General features: G+C 64.6%; 2 protein-coding genes across 3 annotated transcripts; one reads left to right on the top strand and one right to left on the bottom strand.

The window, feature by feature from the left end:
- Positions 1 to 1,455: 1,455 nt before the first annotated feature.
- On the bottom strand, positions 1,456 to 5,478 carry LOC101933967 (HLA class II histocompatibility antigen, DR alpha chain-like). Of its 2 annotated transcripts, XM_065563988.1 has the most exons (5): positions 5,340 to 5,478; positions 3,922 to 4,179; positions 3,127 to 3,408; positions 2,763 to 2,913; positions 1,456 to 2,369 (listed from the first exon to the last, which is right to left on the bottom strand). In XM_065563988.1, exons 1-5 carry the CDS (start codon positions 5,419 to 5,421, stop codon positions 2,366 to 2,368), a joined length of 777 nt encoding a protein of 258 aa, XP_065420060.1. In that variant the 5' UTR covers positions 5,422 to 5,478; the 3' UTR covers positions 1,456 to 2,365. The 2 variants fall into 2 exon arrangements, with proteins under 2 accessions (XP_065420060.1, XP_065420061.1); XM_065563989.1 differs by lacking the exon at positions 1,456 to 2,369 and having other exon boundaries at positions 2,759 to 2,913.
- Positions 5,479 to 7,639: 2,161 nt separating this feature from the next.
- On the top strand, positions 7,640 to 13,376 carry LOC101948032 (DLA class II histocompatibility antigen, DR-1 beta chain-like). Its single transcript, XM_065563984.1, has 6 exons — positions 7,640 to 7,837; positions 8,127 to 8,396; positions 9,493 to 9,774; positions 12,268 to 12,378; positions 12,586 to 12,609; positions 12,993 to 13,376. Exons 1-6 carry the CDS (start codon positions 7,732 to 7,734, stop codon positions 13,004 to 13,006), a joined length of 807 nt encoding a protein of 268 aa, XP_065420056.1. The 5' UTR covers positions 7,640 to 7,731; the 3' UTR covers positions 13,007 to 13,376.
- The last annotated feature ends 8,890 nt before the right edge of the window (positions 13,377 to 22,266 follow it).

Here is a 22,266-nt window from a genome sequence, read left to right as displayed (position 1 = left end):
GTCCAGTCGCTGCTTCCCAGGGTACAGCCCCTCCCGCCCCTCCTGTGGGGCCTGTGTCCTTGGTTCCTAGATGTACAGCCTGCCTGGATCCCAAGGCCAGAAGGGACCATTGTGACCATCTCATCTGACCCCTGGTCCAGCACAGGCCAGAGACCTGCCCCACGATAACTCCTAGAGAAGATCTTGGAGAAAAACAGCCAATTGTGATCCAAATATTGCCGGGGGTGGAGAATCCACCACAGTCCTTGGGAAACATCCAATGGTTCGTTCCCCTCACTGGTAAAAATTGCGCCTTAGTTCCAGCCTGAGCATGGCTGGCTTCAACTTCCAGCCGTCGGATTGTGTTCGACCTCCCGCTGCTGGGCTGAAGAGCCCATTAGTGAACATTTATTCCCCAGGTATCTTGCCCCTGGCTGTGTGAAAACACGTGTGAATGGGCCCAGCTCCCTGTGTGCCCCAGCTCGCTGTGTGTAACTGACCCGTCTCGGCATCACCCCCCACTGCCCAGCCTCGGTGTCCCTGCAGACGCGCCCCAGGGCGGGTTACATCGTCTCTCGGCTCACCCAGCTGCTGACTAGCCCTAGCCCAGGGCCCGGCCCCACCAGACCCCACTGGAAACAGCCCCCCCCAGCCACGTGCCCAGCCCCCCCCAGGGCCCCCTCAGCTGGCAGGAGCCCAGGGCCTGTGTCTGGAGCTGCCTAAAGGGAGCTGGGAACATTCCCACCAGGGACAGCTGCACGGCGGCAGCCAATGGGAACGCGCAGGAGGCTGGTCCAAGGCTCAGCGGCCAATGGGAGAGCTTGGTCGGTTGGTGGCGTTATTGGCAGGTTGGAGCATCCAATCACTGCTGGTGGGAGCCAGGGGTGGGGGGGGGTCTCCCAGTATGTGCCGGGGAGGGGTGCGAGGAAGCTGGGCTGGGTCTCGGTGCCATGTTTGGGGGGGGGGGGATCTGCCCTTCGCGTCAGAGTGACCCCAGCCTGGGGGACGTCACCGCAGCCCCCAGACAGTCCAGCGTCTCCCTGCAGCCGCTCGCCCTGCGGGGTTCAGTCCTGGGGAGCCTGGCCCATGAGCCCTGCCCTGCTCCTGGGCTGCCGGCCATGGGACGAGCTCAAAGTGCTCCATGGACCATCCCTCTGCCCCAGAGCCCCCATCCCCGACCCAGGGGGAGACCGGCCACGTTTCACACAAGGGGAAACTGAGGCACAGAAAGCCTTACAGCTTGCAGCAAGTCAGTGTCAGCAATAGGAACAGAACCCAGGAGTCCTGGCTCCCAGCCCCCCCTGCTCTAACCCACCAGCCCCCACTGCCCTCCCAGAGCTGGGAGAGAACCCAGGAGTCCTGGCTCCTTCCTTACCCCTCATACCAAACTCCCTGAACTCCCAGTATAACCCGGTGCCCCCGGACAGACTGCGGACGTGCTGTTGTGTATGTCACAGATTGACCAGAGATTTTAAAAAATGTCTCCAAAAAACCCACTTTATTGCTGTTCGCAAAGCTGCAGAGGGAGATCGGGGGCGCAGGGCTGTGACACACACGGGGCACGGGGGGGGGCGGGGGAGTGGGCGTGACACACACGGGGCGCAGGGCCGGGGGGGGGGCGGGCTGTGACAGACCCGGGGCACCGGGCGGGGGGGCCGGGCTGTGGACACACACGAGGCCCAGGGCTGGGGGGACAGCCGAGCTGTGACACACACGGTGCACAGTGCAGGGACTATACAGGGACTGGGCCCGTCCCACACAGACCCCGCGCTGGGCGCTGGGCTCAGCAGGGCTGGACCCCGGGGGAGCCACACACGGGCGCGATGGGGCCTTTAGCCGGGCGCTGGGGCTGCCCCACCCCCAGCCATGGGCCCGATCCTGCCCCACAGGGACCCCATTGACCGGGAATGGCCGAATCTGGCCCAAAGCCTGCTGGGTAATGGCTGGAGGGGCGTTACCTGGGGTGACTGACAGCAGCCTCTGGCCAATAGGGGCCGGGCTTGGGGCCCAATCCAGCGCCCACTGGAGTCAAGAGAAACCTTCCCCATGACAGCAATGGGGTTTGGATCAGCCCCGTGGGCCCTGCTGCCCCCTGACGAGGGGCCACCCCCATTCCCAGCCCCATGGGCAGCAGCCCTCTCCCTAGATAGGTGCCCCCCTCCAAAGCCCAGCAGTGGGTTGCGGGGGCAGCCCAAGGAGTCGGCTCCCCAGTGAGTCTCTAGCGAGTTGGCTCTGCGCGATTATGAGGCCAGGGAGCTCCCGCCTGGGTACAGCAGCTGATACCAACAGGCACAGAGCAGGGATGCTGGGGGCAGCGCAGGGGGTGGTGCGAGTGGGTCTCACAAAGGCACCTGGGGGATTCAGGGGCCCCGGCTCCTCCCCGCGTTTATCTGAAAGGCAAAGAGGGTCAGTTACCAGGAGCCCTGGGCCCTGACGCGAGGCTGGATCAGGGACGTTCCCAGTGCCCCCAGGGAGTCTCCCATTGACACAGGGGGGCTGGGTGGATCCAGGGGCTGTGGCTGGTTGGGGGGGTACAGCGGGTGGGGGGAGGTCTCCCCAGGGGGTGCTGGCTGGGCCCAGAGGGTGTGTGTGGCAGAGAGGGGCACAGCAGGTGGGAGGGATTTCCCCAAGGGGTGCTGGGTCTCCCCAGGGGGTGCTGGGTGGGGGAGGGGCTGTGGCTGGCTAGGGGGGGACACAGCGGGTGGGGGGTCTCCCCAGGGGATGCTGGGTGGGCCCGGGGCTGCGGGTGAAGCGGGTGCCCTCCCCGGGCAGCAGCTACTCACAAGGGGCCCCGCGGGTTGCGGGCGGCGTTCATCTTCATGCCCTTGATGATGAGGATGGTGCCCGCGATGATGCCGATGATGCCCACGGCCAGGCCCAGGGCGCACACCAGGGTCTCTGTGGTCTCGGGGACGGGGGTGGGCACCTGGGCTTCTGGAGAGAGGGGGAGAGGGACTGGGCATGGAGTGAGGGGGGCTGTTCCCACCCCTACCTCCCAGAGCTGGGAATAGAACCCAAGAGTTCTGGCTCCCAGCCCCCCTGCTCTAACCACCAGACCCCAACTCCCCTCCCAGAGCTGGGATAGAACCCAGGAGTCCTGGCTTCCAGCGCTGTGCCCTGCGGGGTCCCCGGGCGCCCCGGCCTTACCCCAGTGCTTCGTGAAGGGCTCAGGCAGCCCCCCGTGCTCCACCCGGCAGTCGTAGAAGTCGCCCTGGCTGGGGAGGAAGGGCAGGTAGGAGAACTTGCGGAAGGCGTAGTCCTGGCGGGGGTAGAAGTCGGTCTCGGAGACGCCCCCCGTCACCTCCTGCCCATTCTTCAGCCACGTCACGCTGAGCACCGGTGGGAAGAACTTGTCCACGAAGCAGATCAGGACGTTGGGCTCCCCCAGCTCCACGGGGTCTTCGGGGAACACGGTCACCTCAGGGGGCACTGGGGAGACAGGGGTTAGTGGGTCCCATTGCCTGTCCCTGAGCCAGCCTGTCCCTGCCCTGGGGCCGGATGGGAGCCAGCGCCCCCTAGAGGGGACAGGCCCTGTGCCCCATTCCTGCCCCCCTGAGCCAGCCAGTCCCTGGTGCTCACACTCCAGGTCAAGGTCTCTCCCCAGGACTGTGGGGGCGTCACCGGGGCCATCCCAGCTCCCTGCCCTGACGGCTCATGGGGCACCAGAGGCAGAGGAGAGAATCCCTCAGGGGCAGGGCCTGGCACTGGGCAGGGGCCACGAACAGCCCTCGGCAAAGGAGCTGCCCTGGGCCCCCTGCCCTGCAGAGCCCTGGCCCGGCTGACTGGCTCCCCTGAGTCCTCGATCTCTGGTGGGGGCTGGTACTTGGCCTGCATGGGAGGGGGGGGTGAGAAGGGTCCACCCGTGAGTCAGGTCGGGAGGGGGCCCAGTAAGGGTGCCTGGCAGAGAAGGTGCCCCCCCATGCTGCCCCCCCCATGCTGTACCATTCTGGGCCTTTGTGTGGTTGGAGTTCTGGATCATGATCTCCATGTTCTTTTTCATCACAGCGATGTTGCCCAGGCCGCCCTGCGCCTCGAAGCTGGTGAACTTGCCGAAGTCGGGCAGGCGCCAGACGGTCTCCTTCCTCTCCAGGTCCACGTGGAAGATCTCGTCCTGGTCGAACTCGAACATGAACTCCCCGCCCTCCTGCTGGGCCGGGTCCGTGCGCTGGTAGAACTGCACCTGGGAGAGCATGTTCTCCGCTGCGGGGAGACGGGCATCACCACCAGCTCCCCAGGGACAGGGTCTCTCAGCACTTCTCCTAAATCCAGCACCCCCTCCCCGGCCGTGATATTCACACTAGGACTCACTGGTGTGAGGGAAAAGCGGGTGCAGGGAGTGCAGGGACCCATGGCACCACACTGGGTGATTGGGATCAGCTCTGCCTGGGAGGGGTGGAGGGGGGAACAGCACCCCCTACTGTGCCCCCTGCTCATTTGTTCACTACAGGTCTCCCATCCAAGTGCTGGCCAGGCCTCTAACCCACTTAGCTTATGAAGGGGGACACGATCCCTGTTGTAAGCGGCTCTTGGGGGGAGCTGGGGGCTGCAGCTGCAGGACATTTCATTCTCCCGTCTGTGTGTGGGGCTGGTTCTGTGTCCCGGTGTCCTGGTTCTCAGGGCAATTTCAGTCCCTGGCCCCCGACACTCACACCCCAGGGCCGGTCACTGGGAGACCCGGGAACTCCCCAGCCAGAGACATGAAAGCTGCGCTGGGGGGTCAGACACACTCCAGGAGGGGGAGGGGTCTGGCTGGGGGCTGAGGCTGGGATTGCCCAGGGCCCAAGGGAGCTGGGCACCTACACCCTAGGGCGTCGTTCACTGACCCCAGCTCGCCCGGCAGGATCTCACCGAGCGACTGCAAAGGAGGGAACCTGCCACCAGTAGCCGAGGAGAGAGTCTGCCCCACAGACCCACCCCCCAGTGGGTCTGAGCCCTGGGGGGACGGGGGACAATGGGGCCAGGCCAGGGAGCGGGGTCAGGGGCTCCCTGCTCTGCACAGACGCACTCACTGCTCAGCAGGGTCTGGCCCTGGCGCGGCTCTTTGGGGAACGTTCCCCCATCGCCCCTGTGCCTGGCGCCCCCTGGGGGGTCAGCCCCCGAGTCCCTGTGGGGGAGGGGGGTTGCACCCCTAGGGCAGGGCTGTGTCGTACCCAAACCACAGCGACCTCCCCACGATCCCTCTGCTGCCCCCGCACCAGCCTCCCCTCCCTCCTCCCTGCAGCCCCCACCCCAATCCAGCTCACCCCAGTGGCCCATCAGCCCCCATTGTCTCTTCCCTGGGGGGGTGGGAGCCGGCCGGGCACTATGGGGGTGAAGCCGCCCCCCAGGCCCAGGTGTCACAGCCCCCGCCCCGCCCGTACCTGTCACCGCCCCGGCGCCCGGCAGGGCCAGCAGGGTGAGCAGGGCCAGCTGGGCCATAGGGACGCCCCGTCCTGCGCCCATCTCCTCTCCTCGGGCACTGGGCTGGGCGCGGGGCCGGCAGCACTAGGGGGTCGGGGGCACATGTCACACCCTGGGGGGGGGGGGCAGGGCTGGGGGCAGCGCCTGGCATTGGCCAGGGGAGCCCGGCCCAGGGGCCTGCGCCCAATGGCAGAAATCCCTGCGCCGACCAGGCTGTTACCGGGCAGAACAGCAGTGCTGAGCCTCGCCGAGAGGAGATGGAGAAATTCCCGGCCAGGCTCCGCTCAGCCCAGTGTGGGGACGGGGCTGCCAGGAGGGGTTTGTCCCCGGTGCGCATGTGGCACCACCAAGGGGGGGGGTTCCCCAGTGTGCATAGGGAACTAGAGGCCCAGGTAGTGCTGCAGCACCCCCAATTTTTGCACAGGGTCCTGACCACCAGTCCCGCACCCGGGACTCTGCTCCTGCCCCCAGCTTTGGTCCTAGCTTCAGTCCCCTTACCTCTGTCCACGTTCCCCCGCCCCCACCTCCCGAGCCACGGGCCCAGTCCTGACCCCAGGTCTGGGGAGAGGGGGTGTCACAGAGGATTCTCTGCACCTTGAAGTCTTTAAACCACAAGTTGAGGACTTCAGTAGCTCAGACATAGGTTAGGGATTTGTTACAGGAGTGAGTGGGTGAGATTCTGTGGCCGGCGTTGTGCAGGAGGTCAGACTAGACGATCATAATGGTCCCTTCTGACCTTAAAGTCTAGGATTCAGCACCCCCACTGTAAAAATTGTTCCAGCGCCACTGCCAATGTGGACGCAGCACTGCCGTGCGGGGGGGGGGAGGGTGTTATCCCCAGTATGGGGACAGCGCCTCCCCGCACGGCACTCGCCCGGTCCACACCTGCCCTGTTCTGCAGCACGGCTGTGTGCACACGGGAGGCTTGGCAACACAGCTCTGCACCGGGGGGGGGGGGGGGTGTCACACCCCTGACCCACAGAACTCTGTAAAGAGTAGACCAGGCCACGGACAGGTTTTGGGGGATCATCCATGGCAGACTGGGACACTGGGCCCTATGTGTGGCGCATTGGTCCCTATCCCCTGCCTAAACCCTCCCCACCTCCCATGGCACCAACTCACCCCCCCGCCCCAAGTACCGCACTGGATGTTCACACTGTGCCCGGCAGGAGGGGCTGAGCAATAGAGGGGCCGGAGAGGGGCTGGCCCAGCAGTTGGGGCGCTGGCCTTAGGGTGACCAGATGTCCCGATTTTATAGGGACTGTCCCGATTTTGGGGGCTTTTTCTTATATAGGCTTCTTTTACCCCCCCATCCCGATTTTTCACACTTGCTGTCTGGTCACCATAGCTGGCCTGGGACCCAGGAGCCCTGGGGTCATTCCTAGCCCTGCCAAAGACTGTGTGTGACCCTGGGCCAGTCACTGACTTCTCTGGGCCTCCCTCCCCAGCTGGGCCATGGGGACACTGGCCCGGCCCTGCCCCACGGGGTGGGGGGTGAATGCAGCAGCAAAGGGGAGGGGCTTAGGCCTGTGCGGGTGGGGGAAGCTCAGAACTCCTGCCTGTGGGGCCAGCCACAAACTTTCCACTGGGATTAAATTTACCCAAACCAGAGACCCCCCCCCCACACACACACACACACGGCCTGCCACAGCTGGCAGCAGAGGGTTGAGGCACCAGGGGAAGGGGATGGGGGGGTCCCAGGCCCGTTGCTGGGGGGCCAGAGAAGCCCCTTAGGGAGATCGAGGTGGGAGCAGCTGGGAGGCCGAGCTGTGCCTGACCCATGGACACTGAGCCCCCCGCTCTGGTGGGGTCCCGGGGTCAGGGCTCAGGCCCATGGAGGTGGGAGAGGGGGAAGCTCAGATTTTTGCTTGTGGGGCCAGCCCCAAACCTTCCCCTGGGGCTAAATTTATCCCCAACAAACCAGAGACCCCCAGACACACCCGGCCTGCCCCAGCCGGCAGCAGAGGGTCGAAGCACCAGCCCAGAGGAAGGGGCCGGAGGGTCCCAGGCCCGTTGCTGGGGGCCCTGCTCTGGTGGGGGCTGGTCCCTGGGCTGGCCCCGCTCTCCAGCTGTCCCGGGGCCATGGCAGGCACCGGGCGAGTCCTGCAGCCCGACCCCAGGCCCTGCTCTGCCCCCTACGAGGGAGAAGTAGGGAACCGAGCCCTGCTGGGGCCGGCTCTGCCTGGCGACTGATGATGCTGCCCAGCCCCGGTGCTGACTGGCCCCTGGGCTGGGGGTGCCCAATCCCCGGGGCCGTGGGCAGCGTCCCGGGGCTGGTGCTCGGAGCTGGGCAGAGAAGGTCTCAGTCTGGGGGTCCCGACGCCTTTCCAGGTCTCTCCCTCCGGAGCAGCGATGGGGGCGGGTCGGATCCTGGGGGCCGGGAGCGGCTGGGCTGGGGCTCTGCTAGTGACACTGGCGGTGCTGAGAACCCACCCGGCTCATTGCACGGAGCCCCCAGGTGAGCAGAGACCCCAGCGCCCCGGGGAGCCCCGTCCTGGGCAGGTGCTGGGTGTATCCGGGGGGATCAGACCCCACATGCCTTGGGGAGTCCCGCCCTGCCTTCCCGTCTCCCCCCGCCCCCCGCCTGGGCTCGGTGTGACTGTCCTTGCCCGGCCGCCGGGCTCCCCTGGGTGCGGGAGGGGTTCGGGGCGGGGGGGGGGGGCCTCCGGCTGTTCCCCCCCCCCCGGCTGAGCTCCGAGCCCGGGGGCAGGCGGCGGGTCCCTGAGCCCGTCTCCCCCCCCCCGCAGGGCGGTTCGTGTTCCAGCAGAACGCGGAGTGTCTGTTCACCAACGGCACCGAGCGGGTCCGGTACCTGGAGCGGTGGATCTGGAACCAGCAGCAGTTCATGCACTTCGACAGCGACGTGGGGGTGTACGTGGGGGAGACGGAGGTGGGGCGGCCCCAGGCCGAGTACTTCAACAAGGACAAGCAGTACCTGGCGGACGCGCGGGCTGCGGCGGACCGGTTCTGCCGGCACAACTACGGGGGGATCGAGCCTTACAGCGTGGCCCGGAGAGGTGAGTGCGGGGGGGGGGGGGGGGGACAGCGCCCCGCGATCCAGGCGGGCTGCGGCGGACCGGTTCTGCCGGTACAACTACGGGGCGGCGCAGACGGCGAAGGTGGTCGGCCGCCGCGGTGAGCGGGGGGCGGGGCTCTAGGGGCGGGGCCCGGAGCGGTGAGCGCGGGGGGCGGGGCCGGAGCAGGACACGCCCTGACCAGCCCCCCCCCCCCCCCCCCCATGGGCGCGGTCCGCCAGCTGCGTGTGGGGGGTAACAACGTCTCGAGCTACGGGGGGGCAGCAGCAGGCGCTGGGGCGGGGTAACGGGGGGACGGACTCTCCCTTTCTCCCCCCCTCCCCGCCGTTCCCGGTCTGGCTGCGGCGCCCCCTGTCGGCAGAGCGCAGAGCCCCACCCGGGGTCAGTGTTGGGGGGCTGACCCCTCCCCCTTCCCAGCCCCCCGCCCCCCTGAGGGGTTCAGCCCCCAGCGCCCCCCACTCAGACCCCCCCGGGCCGGCGGCTGCTGCAACTCCTACCCCCCTTCCTGTGCTGGGGCAGAACTTTCCACCCCTCAACCCCGTCCCCCCCCTTGGGATGCCCCTGCCTGGGGGGTTGGGACAGCCCCTGCGCTGAGACCCCGTCTCCCTGGGCCCAGGGTCAGACAGTCCCTGGCTCTGTCCCCATGGCAGTGACAGGACACAACCCCCCCCCCCCCCCCGGGCCCTTTCTGCCGGAGCCTGCCTAGGGCAATGGGGGGCAGGAGAGAACCAGCCCCACCCCGGGGCAGTGAGGGGGGAACGGGGTGGCTGGGGAATTGGACCCCACACACCATGGGGAGCCCTGTCTGTCCTGGGCATGTACTGGGGAACGGGACCTTACACATCCAGGGTGCCCTGCCCCGGGCACCTGCCAGGTGTATCAGGGGGTTGGATGCCCTGTCCTGGAAAGGCGCCGTGTGTATGGTTGGGGGAGATTGGACTCCACACACCCTGGGGAGCATCGCCCTAGGCAGGTGCTGGGCATATGGGGGGGATATTTCCCTGGGAGGGCACCTGTTCTCTCTGAGCCCCCCTCTGTCTCTGGACCCTTTCCCAGCCCCCTCTCTCTCTCCCCCCAGTTCAGCCCAAGGTGAAAGTTTCCCCCACGAAATCGGGGTCTGAGCCCCACTCCCACCTGCTGGTTTGCTCGGTTACGGGGTTTTATCCCGGGGGGATCGAGATCAAGTGGCTGAAGAATGGGCAGGAGCAGACGGCCGGGGTGGTGTCCACGGAGCTGCTCCAGAACGGAGACTGGACCTTCCAGATCCTGGTGATGCTGGAGATGAGCCCCCGGCGCGGGGACGTCTACACCTGCCAGGTGGAGCACATCAGCCTGCAGGGCCCCCTCGCCGTGCACTGGGGTAAGCGTGCTGGGTCACCCAGCCCCCACCAATACCAGCCCAAGCCAAGACTTCAAAGCGCTGTCTACTGTCGCCTTTTATTCTATTTAATGTTAATTATACTCCAGTGGGCTCAGCTCTGGGCTACAGCCTCAAATTCAACAACAGGTTTCAGAGTAGCAGCCGTGTTAGTCTGTATCCGCAAAAAGAACAGGAGTCCTTGTGGCACCTTAGAGACTAACAAATTTATTTGAGCATAAGCTTTCGTGGGCTACAGCCCACTTCTTTGTTCTGGATTTAGAGCCCATAGGAACACGTGGAACCATAGGCACCTAACACATACAAGAGCGCCTGTCTTTTAGCAGTTGTATTAAGGTTACCAACAAAGTTATAAATGTCACAGCACATACAACCCCTAAAGATAAGTACCACGTACTAGTTACACCTACACCTAGTACCACGTACTAGTCACATCCTCCTAGAGATGGTGTTAGAGTCTGTTGCCCTCTCATGGATTGACCATCAATCTACGGGAGTGGTTCCTGCTGGAGTTTTCCGTAGGAAGCTCGATTTCCCTGCTCTGAGCACTTTGAAGTATTTATTGATCACTTTGGTTTTATTTAAAACTTTAATTTCACGTCCTGGTTTTTATACTCCGTGTGCGGAGTGGAAATCCAGGGTGCTGCTTTAGTTGCTACTGCAATGGGTTGAGGTGGGGTGTGCTGACTGTTCAATATCATGGGATTCATTTGCTGCTGTATTTCTTACATTTCAACGCTCGTGAGAATTTAGGTTCGGGGTAAAGTACTGATGCATGTCCACCCAGGGAGCACTCTTCCAGAAGTGCTGAACTCATTATCTAAAGCGTATAGTTATATTCAAACCCAACAGGTGCCAATGGTAGAAAACCATTTTGCTTTGGGATTTACAGATTAATTAGATTAGGCATTTTGGAAACAACAGCTGTAACAGCTGGAGACACTTCATTAATTTTTGATAATCAGTACTAAGATGCCATGATCCATCTGGGCTTTGTACTGGCCAGATTGGAGAATTGCACATGGAAGTACATGCACGAATGATTTCCTGTTGCAGCAGAGATTCAATGGTTTTAGCAGTATAAGGTTTGGCCGATTTGGAAAAGGACACTGCTTTTGTGGGGGGAATTTTTCTTCTACAGTTTTAACAGTTACATCCATATTTTTACATTTATGCTTGTGCTTAGCAAAAGCAGCAACCCTACTCACCATAGGTGCCGACTTCACGCGGCGCCGGTGGGTGCTCACCCCGCCCCAACTCTGCCCCTTCCCTGCCCCCATTCCAACCCCTTCCCCAAATCCCCAGCCCCGCCTCCTCCCCCGGGCGTACCGCATTTCCCCTCCTCCCTGGCAAGCCTGGGAGGGAGGGGGGAGAAGCGGACTGGCGGCGGCGCACTCAGGGAAGGAGGTGGAACAGAGGTGGGCGGGGGTGGCACAGGAAGTAACCCTTGCGGGGGGCAGAGGAACCTCTCCCTGCCCCAGCTCAGCAACGCTCCACCTCCGTGGGGAGCTGCCGGTGGATGCAGAGCACCCACCAATTTTTCCCCGGGGGTGCTCCCGGAGCACCCATGGAGTTGGCGCCTATGCTACTCACAATTTTTAGAGCACTTGTACGAGCCCTGCTAACCCAAATCTATTGACCTGGGCTGGGAGCGTCTGTTCTCCCTGTCTCACAGCACAAGGACAAGGAGAAACTCGATGGAATGGAAATGGGGCAAATTCACACCTGGTAAAAGGAAAGACGTTTTCCACACACTGTGTAGTTACCCTGTGGAACTCACTGCCACAGGATATAACGGACCCAAGAGCTGAGCAAGGTTCACAAAGGGGTTGGCCATTTCTGTGGCTCACAGGTAGGGTGACTAGATGTCCCAAATTCTATAGGGACAGTCCCGATTTTTGGGTCTTTTTCTTATATAGGCTCCTATCACTCCCCACCCCCGTCCCAATTTTTCACATTTGCTGTCTCATCACCCTACTGACAGGAGTATCCAGGGCTAGACCAGATCATGCTGACAATGGGCAGGATCTCAGACCTCGCAGTGCAGGGCCTGAGCCCGATCTCTGATGATCCCAGACCAGGAGGAGCCCTGACGAGGGGCAGATTGTTCCATAGCTGCTCCTGTGGGCTCTGGCCCCTGGCTCTGTCCCGGCTGGCGCCGGTCACTGGCGCAGACGGGAGCCTGGCCCGGAGGTCCCTGGCTCTGTCCCGGCCGGCGCTGGTCACTGGCGCAGATGGGAGCCTGGCCCGGAGACCCCTGGCTTTGCCCCAGCCGGTGCTGGTCACTGGCACAGACGGGAGTCTGGGCCGGAGGCCCCTGGCGCTGACCCGGCCAGCGCTGGTCACTGGCGCGGACGGGAGCCCGGCCCGGAGGTCCCTGGCTCTGCCCCGGCCGGCGCCGGTCACTGGCACAGACGGGAGCCTGGCCCGGAGGCCCCTGGCTCTGACCCGGCCCGTTCCATGTCCCTGTTTCAGAAGCGCAGTCTGACTCCGCCAGGAGCAAGATGCTGACGGGGGTCGGGGGCTTCGTGCTGGGGCTGATCTTCCTGGCGCCCGGACTCCTCATCTACCTGAAGAATAAGAAAGGTGAATGGCTCCGGGCGGGGGCGGGGCACCAGGGGGTCTCTGGGGGGGACGTGGGGCTGGGGTGGCTCAGGGGAATCTGGGGGCTGGATGGGGGCTGGGTTCCTAGTGAGGGGCGTTCCATGCCGTGGGGCAGGGGCTGGAGCTCTGACCCCCAGGAACCGGCTCCCCCTGCCCAAGGCTCTGACCATGTTTCTCTTTGTTTTTCAGGGCGCCCCGTTCCCCAACCTGCAGGTAATTTCAATCCCCCTCCCCTCGTTAAACCCGCCTCCCCCCACACTGACCACAGGCTGCCTGGGGCACCCGTGGGGCAGCTGCTTCTGCCCCGCGGCCCCTGACCCCCGCCCGGCTCAGCCCCTGGGCAGCTGGGCAATGGGGCGCTGGCCCCACGGAGGAGGAGGCTGCGGCTCCCTCGGTCCCCGTTCGGGCCGATCCCCGAGCTGCTCCTGGGGGCAGAGGGTCCTGGGTCCTGCCGAGCATCGCCCAGCCCTGCGGCTGCCGGGCAGAGTCCCTGGGGCGCCCTGGGGCCTGGCAGAGAAAATCCCCCGTCCGTCCCGCTAGCCCCACGGCCAGGGGCTGATTTCTCCCTAACCCTAACCCTAACCCTCTCCCTGCAGGGCTCCTGCGTTAGATCCTGGGCGTTGGATCCCCCGGCCGGCAGGAGTTTCCGTCCGTCTCCCCCAGCCCCTCGCCCAGCCCGGAGAATGCAGAACCTGGGGCCGGTCCCTTCCTGTCCCCATCTGCTCCCCGCGCTCTGCCTGGCTCCAGCCCCCGCTGTCCCCGCCTGGGGACCCGTCCCTGCCCCTCAGTCCCAGCAGGGCCCTGGGGGTGACCCCTCCTGCGTTAACCCTTTCCCTGTCCCAGCCCAGCCCCACGTTCCCTCTCGCTGACCCCGCTGCCCTCGGGGAACCTTTGGGGGACGCTGCTCCGCAACCTGGGGGAAGCCGGACCGAGGCCGGGCGCTGTTAGAACTGCTACACCCTAATAAACCATCCCCAGCCCCCCACCGGCTCCGTGCTCATTGCCCACCCCCCCCCAGGGCCGGGACAGGGCTGGGGGCTCTGGGCCCTCTGGGCTCTGGCTGCGGGGAGGGGACGCAGGGCACAGAGCAACTGCCCTGGGGGGGGGGACTCCCCAGACACACCATGGGGCCATTCAGCGGCTGGAGGGATCAGGGTTGTTGTGCTGGGGCGGGGCCTGGGCAGGGCCGGATCTGACGGAAGGGAGGGGGCAGGACCCCAGAGGGGGGCTCTGGGAGTGGAGGTGACTCCTGGGGGGGGCTGTGGGTTCCCAGTCCCAGTGCAGACCGGTTCCTTCCCCAGGGGTGGGGGCAGCAGGGAGGAGGCCATGGGGAGCGGGACCCCCAAGCCCCTTTCCCAGGGGAGAGGCAGCTGCAGAGGGGGAGATGCTCCCACCCCCTGGAGAGCCCAGGCTGCAGCCCCACAGCACGGACACCCCAGCCTGGGGGGCAGCGTCAGGCCCAGCCGGGCTGGGATGGGGGGGGCTGTCAGTGAGCTGGGCTATGGGGCAGGGGAGCAGCTCAGGGATGGAGCAGAGCAGGGCAGGACAGGGCAGTTATTATCCAGGGATCCAAACCCCCCAGGGAGTCACAGCCCCGTCCCCCCAGGGGCCCAGAGACTCACCAGTGACACCAGAGCCCCATCCCAGTCAGAGAGTCCCACATCCCGCTTGGGGGGTTGACTGTGGGGTCCCAGCTATGGGGGACCCCACAACCTCTGGGGCGATACGTGGGCTGGGTGCTCACATTCCCCCTCCCCCCAGCCCAGCCCGGCCCTGCTCTATCGCTGTCACCCTGCCCCAGGGCTGCAGGGGAGACGCCAGGCCCAGCCCCTGCCCCACCGTGGCCATTAACGCTCCCCTGGCCCGTCATCGCACTGCTCCCATTGGGTACTGGTGTCTCCGTCACTTCCTGTCCCAAAGTGCCATGTGCTGTTTCCCAGCTGCCAGGCCCCACCCCAGAGGTGGCTGCATTTCTGTGGGGGGAATTGGCCCCAGTGCTATCGGGGTGCAAGGAGCTCTGGGATCCTGGTGGGGGAGCGTCCCGGAGAGCGGGGAGACGAGGCCGTGGGGACGTCCCTGTCAGCTGCTCCCATGGGCTGTCCCCGCGGGGGGGACACAGGACGAGGGCGTGAATCTGTGTGAGTCACTCAGAGCCTGGCCTGCTGCTCCTACTGCTGGCCAAGGCCCCCGCCGCCATGGAGTCTCCTCTCTCCAGCGCCCCACACGGACCATCCCGGCCCTGCCCCCCACCCCCCCCGCCATGGAGTCTCCTCTCTCCAGTGCCCCACACAGACCATCTCGGCCCTGCTCCTGCCCCCGCCCCCCTACCACACCCCCCAGGCTATTCACCGTCCTGCCGCTGGGCTAACCAAAGTCTGTGTCACAACTTAACTATCATGTCGCTACGGCAGCCCCATGGCGTCAGGACTCCTGGGTTCCAGCCCAGCTCTGAGTACGGGCCCTGCTGACTCCAGCCCTTGAGCACGACCCCCTCAGCTTTCCCTGCGCAGGCTCCGTCTGGGGGGCAAGAGGACGGGGCTGCGCTGACGGGCCGGGGTGGGGACTGGCTGGCTCAGGAGATGGGACATGGGGCCTCTGCCCTTTGGGGGGGCTGGGGACTCTGATCCAGACGCAGGGCAGGGGACTGGCTGGCTCAGGGGGCCGGGGCCGGGACATGGGGCCTTGGCAGTCCAGGGCCGTCAATCCGGGGTCAGCGTGAAAGTCCCCATGCAATTGTCCACAGCCCAGTGGAGACGTTTCTCTGGCCCCGCGACCCAGAAAGAGTTAACGCTCTACGTCGTTTCACACCCCGTCCGACTGTGGGTGGACAGACAGACAGACTGACATCTGCTTTCCCCTCACCCGATTTCACTTCCCCCCACCAGGGATGGTTCTGAGCCCCCCTGCCACCCCCAGCCCCGGGCCCCAGCAGCACCCAACACACTCTGCTCCCCGGCCCTCCCGCCCCGACTCTGCCCAGCGCCTGGTGATGCCGGGTCGGCGCCGCGCTGCCACTGGCCGAGCCCCGGAGGCGCTAACCCCAGCCCGACGTTGCTGCCTGTTTGTGCGTCACTGAGACACCAGGTCCCATGGGCGGGCGTCATTTCGGTGCCAGGAACTTTCCACCCGGAACCCCCTGGGCCTGCAGCCTGGCTGGCACCCGGGGGCCTGGCCCAGCCCCACACCTGGAGAGGAATAAACTACAGGTGAAATGCAGCCCCGGTCGGTGTCCTCACCCCACGGTACAAGGGGGGACACTGAGAGTAAGGGACTTGTCAGAAACCACAGAGCCACCCAGCCCCTCCTGCTCTAACCCACCAGCCCCCACTCCCGTCCCCGAGCAGGGGAGAGAACCCAGGAGTCCTGGCTCCCAGCCCACCCTGTTGTGACCCACCAGCCCCCACTTCCCTCCCAGAGCTGGGAGAGAACCCAGGAGTCCCAGCTCCCAGCCCCCCTGCTCTAACCCACCAGCCCCCACTTCCCTCCCAGAGCCGGGGAGAGAACCCAGGAGTCCTGGCTCCCAGCCCCCCTGCTCTAACCCACCAGCCCCCACTCCCCTCCCAGAGCTGGGGATAGAACCCAGGAATCCTGGCTCCCAGGCCCCCACCCCCGCATGCTAGAGACAATCAGGGGGCTGTGTGTCCATCTGGGGTGCAGTCAGAGGAGTGGGGCTGGTGCGGAATGAGGGGTCCTGGCTGAGGATGGGGGTTTGGGGGTGCTCAGGCTCGGGGTGCAGACGGAGGGACAGGCTGCGGGTCACGGCTACAGACACCCCTGCCCAAGCGGGACCCTGTGTGGCCGGCTTCCCTGCGGGCATGTTCTGTGTGTGTGTGTGTGTGGGGGGGTGTCTGTGGGACACGTCCCCTCCCTCATGGGTGAGGCACTTCTCAAGAAATCCGGCCCATCCTGCACTTCCCCTGCTGGATCCCCCCCGACATGTTCCCGCTCTCTCCCCCCCCCCAGCTCTATGGAGCGGGTGCTGCTGCGGGTGTGAACGGAGCGCCCCCTGGTGACGCTCTCAGAGACAGAGCTTGGCCCCACAGCGTCATCAAATTCTGCTCCTTGCAGAGATCCCCCTGCCCAAGGGACCACCTGCCCCATCCCAGCCCGGCACAGACCCATAGCGAATCCCGTCCCAGAGCCGACAGCCTGCCCCACGGGGCTCCAGAGAGCAGGACAGGGGGTGATCAGCAGTGGGGTGAATCCAGGGACTCTGCAAAGACCAGCTGTCATGGAGTCCCCGGGCGATGCTCTGGAACTGCTCCCCACAAAGCCAGTCAGGACTTTGGGGAGCCTCCTCTCCCTCGGAGCAGACTGTCTTCAGGGCAAGAAGCTCACACGGCTTCACCTCCTGGGTCTGACCTTGGAGCATTCAGCATATGCCCCTCCGTGCGCTTCCCACAGCGAGTCCGCCCCGGCGGGGTCCTGGGTAAGCCAGAGGGTCCTGCACCCCCACTTCGCAGCCAGCCAGTAACACAGAGGTTTATTAGACGACAGGAACACGGTCTAAAACAGAGCTTGTAGGTACAGCGGCGAATGGGACCCCTCGGCCGGGTCCATTGTGGGGTTCAGAGAGCCAGACACCCCCGTCTGCCCTCACTCCTAGTCCCCAGGTAGCTCCAACTCTGAAACCCCCTCCAGCCCCTCCTTCCCTGGGCTTTGTCTCTTTCCCGGGCCAGGAGGTCACCTGATCTCTTTGTTCACCTTTAGCTATTTCCTCGCAGGGGGGAAGGGGCCCTGGCCATTAGTTGCCAGGAGACAGAGTGTCAGTGATTTATGCACACTGGCCTTTATCCCTCCACCTAGAGACTTAAGAAATGCATAGGGGAAACTGAGGCACCCACACAGTATTCAGAGGAAACATTAAGAACAGTCCCACTTCGTCACACCAGCTACTCCCCCTGGGGTCAGGCGCTCTCCCCCCTGCCCACCCAGCTCGCACCCACCCAGCAACGGCTGCCACCACCACAAGCTCGTCTTTATAGCTGTGTGCTTGCAAGGGACCAGACCCTCACCCCGGGCAGGAGACACATGAGGGGGGGGCCCAGGAGGAAACACAGCCCTGCTCCCCCATCTCCACACCTGTCACAGAGGGCAGGGTCCCCTGGGCCCATGGGGGGGGCTCTGGTGGGGCCAGGCTGAGCAGGGGGAGGCGGGGTCCCAGGGCACTGCCAGGCAGCTGTAGGGCCTGGCTATGGAGGGCCGGGTCCCCAGCCGGGGTCACTCAGCACTGACCGATGGTGTGACGCTGAGTCACAGCCGATCCGGGGGGCCCAGACTGGGGCATAGCCGGGCGGACGTACAGCCCATCAGGACAAGCTCCGCGCGAGGCCGGACGCAGGGATCCGGCTGAAATCCCCGGGGCCGAGTTACCAGGAGGCCAGGCTGGCTAAGCAGAACCCGGGGGACATTTCAGAGGCCCAGGACTGCACCCCCAGAGCCCTGGCTCCTGCGATTCTGGGGATCCCCTGGCCCCAGCCCTGTGACCCCCAACACAGAGACCCTCAACAGTCACATTTCACACCCCTTAAAAACGCCCCTCCCCAGGCTGCTACCGCAACCAGCGCCGGGCGCCTGCCTGGACCCCTCTGAGCCCAGCGCCTCGGCCGGTCGGCCCCTCTCCTCCAGGGAGCCCCTGTGTCCCCCGCCCGCCTCTGGGGAAGGGGCAGTGCTGGAGAGCTGGGGGATCGCAGGATTGGGGCCTCTAGCCCCTTAGTGACCTGCCTGCAACCCCCTCCCCCGCCGTTCTCAGCCCCTGGGAGCTCAGTCCAGCTCCTCCCGCTGCCGGGACACGGACACGGCCGGACGTGTCCCCCACAACCTGGGGCGTGACCACATGCCAGAGAGACATGTGTGTGTGTGTGGGGGGGGGATTCCAGGAGACCCCAGGCAGATTGGCACCCCCAAGGCAGCTGTGTCGTCCCCCCAGCCTGCACCCCTCTGCGCCCCCCAGGGGATTACCAGCAGGGCCAGCTCCAGGGTTTTTGCTGCCCCAAGCAGTGCAAAAAAAAAAAAAAAAGCCGCAATCGCGATCTACGGCAGCAATTCGGCGGGAGGTCCTTCGCACTGAGTGGGAGTGAGAGACCGTCCGCCGAATTGCCGCCAAATAGCTGGACCTGCCGCCCCCCTCCGGAGTGGCCGCCCCAAGCACCTGCTTGCCAAGCTGGTGCCTGGAGCCGGCCCTGATTACCAGGGTCCTGCCGCAGCTGCCTGGCTCTGACTGAGGCCAGGCTGAGGGTGGATCCCTCTGGGGCAGCTCCTCCCCGGGGGAAACCGGCATCGCCGTCGGGGGGGGGGGGTGTTGCTGATTCACACCGCTGAGTAGCTGGGCCCGATTCACCCTCCCGTGGCCATTTCCACGTGTCCCTGTCACCGGGCGGGACGGGGTCTCCCGGATCCCTGCGCCAGGCCCCCGACGGGCGCGTCCCGGCCGCAGACGTGTCTGGCTCCGGCTCCACACGCGGGAACGTCTCTGCCCCGCTCTGCGCCGGCGGGCGGCTGCGCCAGCCCCTCCCTCCGCTGGGGGCTGGAAACGGGCTACGTGCCGGCCTCGGCCTGCTCCTGGCCGGGTCCCCCCACTGGTTCTCGGGCCTTGGCCTATAACTGCGGCAGCTCATCCCCCCGCCAGGGGTTTACCCCCCTTGGCTACAGAGCAATGGGAGCCCCTGGCAGCCGAGCTCCTCCGGCCCCTCTAGGTCAGCTCCAGCCCCAGCGCAGCCCAGCAGTCCTTTGGGGCTCATCGCTCGGCCCCGGGGGGACCAGAACCGGCCTCAGCATTCCAGCTCCGCACCGGATTCACTGGCACAAAATGGGTGCATAGCATAGGGTTACCATTCGTCCGGATTCCCCCGGACATGTCCGGCTTTTTCGAGTTAAAAATAGCGTCCGGGGGGAATTTGTCAATGTCCGGACTTCCCCTCCTCCCCCCCCCCCCCATGCAGAGCGTGCGCGCGGCTTACAGAGCAGCCGGGGCTCCCACAGCCAGAGCCAGAGCCCTTCCTGCACTTCTCTCCTGAAACTTGACACCACGCCCCTCCTCCCCCTCCCTCCCTGCATTCACAGATCCCTCGTCTGGAGCTCCGACCCTGCTGCCCTCCCCCGCTGTCGAGCCCGCCGCTCTGCAGCACAGTAAGGGGGCCGGGGGTCAGAGAAGTGGCAGGGAGGTTCTGGGGGGGACGTAGTCAAGAGACAGGGAGCAGGGGGGAGGGTTGGATGGGTCAGGGAGTTCGGGGGGGGCTGTCTGGGGGTGGGGGGGTGTAAGGTTTTGGGCAGTCAGGGTACAGGTGGGGGGGGTCTCAGGAGGGGACAGTTAGGGGACAAGGAGCGGGGGGGGTGTTTGGGAGTTCTGGGTGGGGCTGTCTGGGGGTTGGGGGTGTAAGGTTTTGGGCAGTCAGGGTACAGGTGGGGGGGTCTCAGGAGGGGGCAGTTAGGGGACAAGAAACAGGGAGGCTTAGGTAGGGGGTGGGGTTCTGGAGGGCAGTTAGGAGCAGGGGTCCCAGGAGGGGGCAGTCAGGGGACAAGGAGCCGGGGGGGGGGTCGAGAGTTCGGGGCAGGCTTTCTGGGGGAGGGTGGATAAGGTTTTGGGCAGTCAGGGTACAGGTAGGAGGTAGGGTCCTGGGGGACAGTTGGGGGGGGGTCTTAGGAAGGGGCAGTTAGGGGATAAGGAACAGGGAGGCTTAGGTAGGGGGTGGGGTTCTGGAGGGCAGTTAGGAGCAGGGGTCCCAGGAGGGGGCAGTCAGGGGACAGGGAGCAGAGGGGTTTAGATGGGTCAGGAGTTCTGGGGGGGGGCTGTCAGGGGGTGGGGGTGTGGATAAGGGTTGGGGCAGTCAGGGGACAGGTAGGGGGTAGGGTCCTAGGGGGCCAGTTAGGATGTGGGGAAGGTCTCAGGAGGAGGCAGTCAGGGGACAAGAGGCAGGGAGGCTTAGGGAGGGGGTGGAGTCCTGGGGGGCAGTCAGGGGACAAGGAGTGGGGGGGAGGGTTGGGGGTTCTGAGGGGGCAGGAAGTGGGAGGGAGTGGAAGGGGCAGGGGCGGGGCTAGGACAGGACGGGGGCGGGGCTAGGGCGGGGCTCCTCCCGTCCTCTTTTTTGATTGTTGAAATATGGTAACCCTAGCATAGCACTCGCCCCCGTGTAACTGGCTGCATGACGCACCGGGTGGCGGTGAAAGGGGCTGGGCTCGGGGATAAAATCCAGCTGCGAGCGGCTGGTGCAGGCCATGGGCCGGCCTTGCAGGGGGCCACGGATCTGCACGTGGGTTTGTTCCTGGCCCGTATTTTCATGGGGGTGAAGGAAAACAGAGCAACGGAAAAAGCCCCGGGGTGGAGCAAAGCGCCCGAGCAGGGCAAGGCCAGGGGGAGGGTTGGGGGGAGCCGAGGGGGCGGGACACCAAGAATAACAACCCCCAAAAGCAGCAAAATTCTAGCTGATATATTACAACACAACTCCCAAAATTACTTACAAACATTACACCGGCCACCGGCTCAGCACCGGGGGTGCCCGCTGCCTGTCAGACCCCGAAAAGCCAAGACAGTCGCCCCGTGAAACGTGTCTCCGGCGGCCCCGAGAAAATGAATTGGTTCCCCCCGCAGCTGCAGGACGGGCAGCGTCGTGCCAGAGCGCGTGGGCTTGTTTGGGATTCAAACACCACGGCAGGGCCCAGACCCCTGTGTGTCTCCACGCCTTAAATAATAGAATTAATTTAAAATAAAACAATCAAACCAGCGTCCTTCTCTTCGCTCCTCGGCTGCTTCCATGGGGGGAGGTTGGTGAAGGCTTTTAAATACACCCAGAGCAACAATCCCTTGCAAACAGCCGCGCGGGGGGGGGGGCGGGGGGCAGGGATCTGAGCCCTGGGGAGATGTTAACAGGGTTTATTCATTATTTTAACTGATAGGCAGGGAAGGGACAGAGCAGGGGTAGGGCAGGGAAGGGCCATCGAGCCCTGTCCATGTTAATTAACACTAATTAGTACCAGGGGGAAGGGGGGCACTCCACTGATATTAATTAGTCCAGTGGGGGAGGGGTTGTAGCCTCACAAATCAATACTAATTACCATAGTGGGGGAGGGGAGCGGAGAGCCCCACTGAGATTAACATTTCTTCTTCCTTTGACATTAATTAGTGCCGTGGGGGAGGGGGACTGGAGCCCGTTGATAGGAATGAATGAAGCGGAGGAATCCCAGCCTGGACCGGACCAGGGGCCCATCTAGCCTGGCCTCGCACCTGTGGCTGCTCTGGGTGGAAAGGGCAGGAACCCTGCAGGAGGTGACTAAACCAGAAATTAAATGAGCCCTCAGTAAGGAGGAAGTTTCCTCCTGACCCCATCCCTGGAGCTGGCACCTGCCCTGAAGCATGAGGGTCGTTGTCACTGTGACAGGTGTCAGCACTGTGGGGAGGGGGGATGGGAGCACACTGGTGTTAACCCAGGTCCTTGGTCCACAATGCTGCCTGGCGCAGGGGAGCCAGCCGCCCTGCTGACGTTAATTAACTCTGGTTTGCTCACAATGTTCATTAGACATTAATGGCTTTGCTCCCCCATGAGAGGGGAAATTGGGGTACCAGTTCCATCGTTTCGGGGTGACTCCAGTCTGGGGTTAGAGCTGAGGGGCTCTGGGAGATATGGAGGGTGTGCCCTGAGACATTCTGGGAAATATGGCCCACGGGCTCTGAGGGATGTTGCTGGGGCATTCTGGGAGCTCTGGCTGGAGGATTGTGGGGCTCCGAGGGATCCAGCCAGCACGTGGGTGTAATTGTCCTCTCTCTACACGTTAAAATACAGGTGGGCTCTAAGCGGTGACATCTCTTCGATGTCTCTCTCCGGTCCCTGGTCCCAGCGGGAGACGGCGCCGGGTGCGTCGGTCTCGGTGGCTGTG

Source organism: Chrysemys picta, chromosome 12 (assembly GCF_011386835.1).
Source record: "Chrysemys picta bellii isolate R12L10 chromosome 12, ASM1138683v2, whole genome shotgun sequence".
Classification (NCBI taxonomy): Eukaryota; Metazoa; Chordata; order Testudines; family Emydidae; genus Chrysemys; species Chrysemys picta.
This window is presented reverse-complemented; position numbering and strand designations above follow the sequence as displayed.

Excerpts from the sequence above, each read along its gene's own strand:
- LOC101948032 (XM_065563984.1), top strand. The coding sequence starts at position 7,732 with ATGGGGGCGGGTCGGATCCTGGGGGCCGGGAGCGGCTGGGCTGGGGCT. Across the intron at positions 7,838-8,126 it reads TCATTGCACGGAGCCCCCAG|GGCGGTTCGTGTTCCAGCAG; the intron begins GTGAGCAGAGAC and ends CCCCCCCCGCAG. Across the intron at positions 9,775-12,267 it reads CCCCCTCGCCGTGCACTGGG|AAGCGCAGTCTGACTCCGCC; the intron begins GTAAGCGTGCTG and ends TCCCTGTTTCAG.
- LOC101933967 (XM_065563988.1), bottom strand. The coding sequence starts at position 5,421 with ATGGGCGCAGGACGGGGCGTCCCTATGGCCCAGCTGGCCCTGCTCACC. Across the intron at positions 4,180-5,339 it reads GGGCGCCGGGGCGGTGACAG|CGGAGAACATGCTCTCCCAG; the intron begins GTACGGGCGGGG and ends GTCTCCCCGCAG. Across the intron at positions 2,914-3,126 it reads GCCCTTCACGAAGCACTGGG|AAGCCCAGGTGCCCACCCCC; the intron begins GTAAGGCCGGGG and ends CCCTCTCTCCAG.